Here is a 7,402-nt window from a genome sequence, read left to right on the forward strand (position 1 = left end):
TACTCCAGGTGTTGTGAAACTACAAGTCCCAGCATACCCTTACAGCAATAAGCTGCTATATATTGGCAAAGCATGCTGGGGCTTGTAGTTTCACAACACCGGGAGTGCCACAGGTTAGCCAAGCCTGGTCTAGTGGGAGAATCCTGATATTTGGTGACTGTTCTGCCCAATCTAAGGGACAGGTCAACACTGTGTACTCATTATACACACACTGCTTTCTGTACATACTACACTATGGTGCTAGCTGTCCTTCATGGGCTGACCACTCCCCCCTCTAGTGTTTGGTCACACCTCTATGATGGCTGGCCACACCCCCTCTGGTGGGCCCCTAGCGTTGCAGTCCCCCGGTGGGCCCTTCATGCCCCAGTCCGACACTGCTAAGAACCCACACTCATAGATATAATTGCTACTGTTCAAGTTCTTAAATTTCACCATGTGGTCTTTCTAAATGTGATTTTGTGTTATGTTCCTAAATGTTCAGCGTTAAGGAGCCTAATCACCTGGGGCCTGATTCATTAAGGATCTTAAATAAAGAGGATCCTTGTTTCACTCACCTGGACAAAACCATGCTACAATGCAAGGGGTGCAAATGAGTGTTCTGTTTTGCACATAAGTTAAATACTGACTGTTTTTTCATGTAACACACAAATACTTGATAGCTTATTTGTACACTGAAATATAAAGTTGATATGTGTGTGTTACAAGAAAAAAAAACAGTCAGTATTTAACTTATGTGCAAAACAGAACACTCATTTGACCTTTCGCTAAGAAAAAATATTCTGTGAGCAGAAGAAATTAGCCACATTTGGGGGGTAGAGGGAGGTTGGCTGGGGTTTGAGACTGAGAGGGGGCACTCTATACAAGTATTAGCCCTGGCACCGCTCTCATTTTACAGTTTATTAATCTCTCCAAGCAGTGCCAGAGCTGTGTTACAGAGCCTGTTTAAACTTCCCGCCCCCTCAGGAAAGGGACTAGTTTGGGACTAAAATCGCGGGTGTCAACCCGCGATTTGCTGCAATTTTAACACGCTGGCAAAATCGAACCTTGATACTTTACCCCTAGGGGGTAAATGTATCAAGCTGTGAGTGTCTGGCGTGTTTTAAAAAGTGGAGATATTGCCTAAAGCAACTAATCAGGTTCTAGCTATGATTTTGTAGAATGTTCTAAATAAATGACAGCTAGAATCTGATAGGTTGCTATATCTCCACTTTTCAAACCTGCCAGAAACTCACTCGTAGCTTGATATATTTAAGCCCAGGGGGGTAGGGGTCAGAGGATGGCTCTATGTATTGCACAGGTGTCAGAGGATGGCTTCTGTATTGTACAGGGGTCAGAGGATGGCTCTATGTATTGTGCAGGGGTCAGAGGATGGCCTCTGTATTGTACAGGGTCAGAGGATGGCTCTCTGTGCTGTGCAGGGGTCCGAGGATGGCTCTATGTATTGTGTAGGGGTCAGAGGATGGCCTCTGTATTGTACAGGGTCAGAGGATGGCTCTCTGTGCTGTGCAGGGGTCATAGGATGGCTCTATGTATTGCACAGGGGTCAGAGGATGGCTCTATGTATTGTGCAGGGGTCAGAGGATGGCTCTCTGTGTTGTGCAGGGTCAGAGGTTGGCTGTCTGTGTTGTGCAGCTTCAGAGGATGGCTCTATGTATTATGTAGGGGACAGAGGATGGCTCTATGTATTGTGTAGGGGTCAGAGGATGGCTCTATGTATTGTGCAGGGGTCAGAGGATGGCTCTATATTTTGTGCAGCGGTCAGATCAATATTCTCTTTATTATGGAATTCTCTATCATGTGTAGGGGTCACTAGAAGATTTTTTTGTGTGGTGCAGGTTTCACTAAAAGGCTCTATTTTGTACAGAGATCGGAGAAGGCTCTTTGAATTGTGAAGTTGTCAATGGCGGAGCAGAGGTTGGAATGTGAGAGAATAGCTGGTGAGCTGGATGGCATGTCAGGGAAAATCTGGTAGACATGGGGTAACGTGAGCGAAAAGCTGTTGGTTATGAGGTGGCATGTGATAGAATAGCTGGTGTGCAGGGCAAATATTAGAAGCTTATGGTCAGGGAGTGGCATGTGAGAGAAAATCTAGTTGATAGGTGGTGGCATATAAAAAAGTAGCTGGTCAGCAAGGGCCCATATGTGTGAAAGGCTGATGAGCAGGAGATGGCATGTGAGAAAAGTGGGTGTCATGTGAGAGAACCTGGTTGGCAGGGGGAGGGGCATGTAATAATTTAGGGGGCAGGGTGGCATGTGATAGAGAATTGTTGGTGGACAGAGGGTGGATGATTTCACATTTAGATATATAGAATTTGAACATTATCATATTTTTACTTTACAAAAAGCCATGAAATTCCATAGACAAAAAACATTACGGTTTAACATGTCCGATTAAGGTTCCTTACACACCATCTAAAATGTAAGAAAACTATTGAAACTCTTCCACTCAAACTCCAAAAAGCAATGAAATTACAACGATTAAGGCAGAAACCTTAATGGACGTGTTACTTGTGCAATACAGACATGGTATACCATCACATCCTGTGATTAGCTGCAGATTCAGCACTATCATGTAGTGAGATTGCTGTCACTCACAAAATGGTGGAGCTGCTAATTCACAGATTATTCACAATATTCTATTCACAATACACAGTCAGTAACATTTTAAACATTTATTCCCTAACATCGCTAACTAGAGTATGCAATGTGCGATTCCTTCGGCAAATAAACCGTACAACTGCGGATGAATAGGGGATTAAAATGATACTAAATGACATGTTTCCTGTAACCTGAACCTTAAATATCACTAAAGTGTACATATAATCTTAATATATATAACTATAAACTAAATACCATCTGCTCATAAATCACTGTGGAATGGAACCCTTATAAATATGAAATATATATATAACTAAATGTGAGAGTGCGAGTGTATGCATGTGTATTTTACCGTGTTATCGCACCGTGATACGTGGCGTACTGATTGCAATCGCACGGTAAAACAATATTAACCAATATACTTTCCTTCATCCAATTATACGACTTCGACAATATATATCATTGTTTGGTGTTCCGTTTCATTACTGGCCTGTTTCTGCATACAAAATAATAGCATACTTACCAACTTTCTGAAGTTGGCTTCTAGTAGCCTGCCAGGGGAGGTGGGCATGAGGGGGTCAGGGTGGACCAAATCGCGTAATTTTGGACCCGCCCCCCCCCCCGGTGATGTAATAAAGCAAATGCGTCATTTTACACCGGCCTGCAGACCAAATTCTGCCCACTTCACTAGGAATTCGGGAGATTGCCATACTCTCCGTGAGACTCACCCAAAATGCGGGAGTCTCCCGGATATTCCGGGAGAGTTGGCAAGTATGAATAAGGTCTGCAACCAAAAAGCTGTTTTCATAATTTTATCTGATTCTTATGTTTTTTGGTGCGCTGAATTCGAAATTGACCACCGTTTTTTCTTGGGACGTCAGTTTTTTTCACAATCGAAATGTGCCTTGGTCAAACAAATAGCTGGAAATCGCTAAATTTCAAATTCATCATACTTGGGGAAAAAAAACTGAACATGGAAAAACAAATTTATTTTCACTGCCAGTGCTCCCAAAAACATGAAATTGGTTTCATGTTTTTGGTCCTGATGGTGATCACTGCATTGTTGAGTTGCTAGGGCCTGCCCGGACAAGTTCTTTCATGCATTAACTTGTTCTCTGACTCCTCCACAATCTTGTATTTCATTTCGCTCGTCATCCTGCTATTGTCTGTGTGGTTCAAAATTAGTGCAGTGCCTCCAAGAAAGTGTGTAAATTCACCTGACAGTTTCTGTTTCATATGTGGAGAGTTCATGGTGAAAAAGCAGCAGTTGAATATTACGGGTTTTGTAAAAGAAAGTTTATTTTGTTTATTTTAAATTAAAACTTGGTAACCAAGATAAAGTTTGGGCTCCTCATAAAGTATGTAAGCGGTGTGTCGAAGATCTTCGTAATTGGTCAAAAGGCAAGATAAAAGCTTTCGATTTGGAATTCCTATGATATGGCGCGAGCAAAAGAATCATAGTGATGATTGTTATTTCTGTTCCTGTGATGTGAAGGGGTACAATTCAAAGTGGAAGTGCACCATCACGTATCCCAATCTTCCTTCTGCTATTCGTCCCATTCCCCATGGTCCAGACGTCCCTGTGCCCAACCCTCCTACAAACCTGGATGAAGTCAATTGGCCTGACGAGAATGGAACTGTACCTCAGCCTGAAGATGGATCACGTTCTTCAGATGTTGAAGTTGACGAACCAAAACTTTTCTCGCAAGAGAAACTCAATGATTTGGTGAGAGACCTAGATCTACCTAAGCAATCTGCTGAATTACTTGGTTCTAGACTTAAAAGCAAAAATTTGTTGATGGAAGGTACATCTTTTGCATGGTACAGACATCAGGAAAAAGACTTTCTGTCTTACTTTTTTCATGAGAGCAATTTGGTGTATTGCTCTGATTTAGAGGGGTTGATGGCTCAGTTCCACATTCAGTATGATTCTTCTGAATGGAGGCTTTTCATTGACTCTTCCAAAAGAAGCTTAAAAGCAGTTTTACTTCACAATGGTGGCCGTTATGGAGACTTATGAGAACTTGGAGTTGGTACTCAAGAAAGTGGGTTATCAAAACCAAAACTGGTTGGTATGTGGGTATTTAAAAGTATTGTGTATGCTGCTGGGACAACAGGCTGGGTATACCAAATACCCTTGTTTTCTATGTTTATGGGACAGTAGAGACCGACAAAATCACTGGAAGCAAAAAAATTGGCCTCAAAAAGAAGCGTGGGTTGCCTTAACTGTGGTCATAAAAAACTTTTTGGGAAACCAAAAGGACCCAAATTACAAGGAAATGGTGGAAACAATGTTGAAAGCGTTCCACAAGCTTGGTTGCTCCATGAGCTTAAAAGTCCATTTTCTCAACTCACACCTTGACTATTTTCCTGAAAATTTGGGAGCAGTGAGTGAAAAGCAGGGAGAACGATTCCATCAAGATATAAAAGAAATGGAAAGAAGGTATCAAGGGAAATGGATGGCTGACTACTGCTGGATGTTGTACAGGGATCTTCCGGAAGCCACCTACAAGAGGAAAAGCTCAAAACGAAGTTTAGAGATTAAAAAAAGACGATTTCACAAGCAATCTACTTGAGTGTGGTGTTAATTTTGTCGTCACCTGTGCAAATGAGTTAATATTTTTCATGTAAATAAAATATTTGCGTTAAGAGATTTTTTTAAACGATGACCACCCGTTTGTTCTAAAACCTGACGTCCCAGGACAAAACGGCTGTCATTTTTGGATTCAGCGCACCAAAAAACGTAAGAGTCAGTCATCTAAACCAAAACAGCTGTCCAAAAATTTTTTTTTGCAGACCTGTGTAATAGTTGGCTACAAGTAATATATATATATATATATATATATATATATATATATATATATGTGTGTGTATGTATATATATATATATATATATATATATATACATATGTGTATGTGTATTATATATGTGTGTATGTATATATATATATATATATATATATATATATATATATATATATGTGTGTGTGTGTGTGTGTGTATTTATATATGTGTGTGTATTTGTAATTAGTTTTCCATTTTGCACCCAAGTTAAATACTGTCAGTTTTTTCATGTAGCACACAAATACTTGATAGCTTATTTGTACACTGACATTTGTACACTAACATTTAAAGTTGATATTTGTGTGCTACATGAAAAACAGACAGTATTTAACTTATATGCAAAATAGAAAACAAATTTGCACCCCTTGAATTGTAACATGGTTTTGTCCAGGAGACTATTTACTCAATTTTTTTACTTAACTTCCATTCATGAATCAGGCCCTGTGTCTCTCAGCTATTGGCTTGCATTAACCATGCATATTTAATTTTAGTGCAGAAAAACTGCCCAAGCTCAAGAAACAGAGAACCAATCTTTATTATTTACTATTGGCGTTTTCATTCCTCTTTATCTTTGCTGCTTTAGGTTTTTCATTTGCACACATTGGTAAAAGCATACCCATATGTCATAGAGCAGTGTATAACATAATATGTAGTATATCATTTTGTATTACAAGGTTGGCATATTTATGTAAACTCTTCTGCATTTTAGGTTCCTTCAAAAAAGACTATAGAACTACATGGCACCTTTAAGCGGAGTAGTTCTAGAAGGTCCAGCTATGCTTTCTCCCATACTGAGGGATATGGAAGGATTATAACTAGTGGGGGTAATTTGCAAAAGAGGCCCATTCACCAGAAAAAAAAGGGGAAGAAGAGTTGTATGAAGAATGGAAAGAAAATGCACAGTCCATTGACATAATGTTATCCTGTTCTGGTATAATAGGGAATATATGAAATATTTGTTTCTATAATTTCCATCACCATGCTGCATTTTTGCTTTCTATATCATTATATAATAAGAATCAATTGTTTCCTTCTTTCTGTATGGGTAGTTAAAGTAAAATTATTTAGCTGAATCTATTGCTTGTTCCCTGGTCACTTCATCGGGTAAAACCGGTCAAGAGGTTCTTGAAAGTACGACACAGGACTGCTGGCACATTCAAAGTATACTATAGTTGTAGCAAATATGCTGGTGGCAGATCTCTGCTAAAAAAATTACCATTATATTAAACTAAATTTACAATCCTGTTCCTGGAGCTATTGCAGGACTTCCCTTATTGCATGAGGTATTATGTTCCTAAATGTGGCTCTGCTAAAATCAAAAGACCCAGTAAATAAAACACAGTCCACAGCATTAAACTGTTACTATCAGACTTTGTTGTAAACACTGGACAGCATGGATCCAAATACCCATGTGGTTAATCCATATACCATCAGCATGAAGTGGCTGGAAGCATGATTCATCAGAAAAATGTGGAGAAATGAAGAATAGACTCCAAGAGACATGAGGAATTGTTAGAGGCACCTTTATTGTATAGTATATACTAGAAAAAGATTTTATATCTGATAACATGTTCTGTAGATAGTTAAAGGGAACTCTTTCTTAAGCCAGATATCATATAGTTAATATAGGCATATACTGTAATTACTAGGATATAAATTTTCAAGCATAATGATTGAACAAAGATTAATATCTCATTATGGCTATATAGCTACATTCCATCTGTATATCCATTAAAGCTTTTAAGTCTTGTCTACTTTCCTTTTCTCTTTAAATAGTTGCAGTATACAACAAGATAACTATGTTAATCTTGAATGTTCCTTTTTTTATTATCTGGTTATATAATCAGACAAAATGTGATAAATACTTCAAGCACATATATGAAAAGGCACAAAATACATCAATATCCTACAGAATATATGTGTTCGAAATCTTCCAAACCACTTAAACAATCTACATGAT

The 7,402-nt window shown here is 38.9% G+C and overlaps 1 protein-coding gene across 1 annotated transcript in view; it reads left to right on the top strand.

Annotated features, from left to right (window-relative positions):
- Positions 1-7,191, top strand: part of LOC142148180 (phospholipid-transporting ATPase IK-like) — a 460,892-nt gene extending 453,701 nt beyond the window's left edge. The window contains exon 28 of the mRNA XM_075204771.1: positions 6,152-7,191. Coding sequence (XP_075060872.1) covers positions 6,152-6,358 — 207 coding nt within the window. The 3' untranslated portion in view covers positions 6,359-7,191. The remainder of the gene's footprint in view (positions 1-6,151) is intronic.
- The last annotated feature ends 211 nt before the right edge of the window (positions 7,192-7,402 follow it).

The sequence above is a fragment of the Mixophyes fleayi genome, chromosome 1, assembly GCF_038048845.1.
Source record: "Mixophyes fleayi isolate aMixFle1 chromosome 1, aMixFle1.hap1, whole genome shotgun sequence".
NCBI lineage: Eukaryota > Metazoa > Chordata > Amphibia > Anura > Limnodynastidae > Mixophyes > Mixophyes fleayi.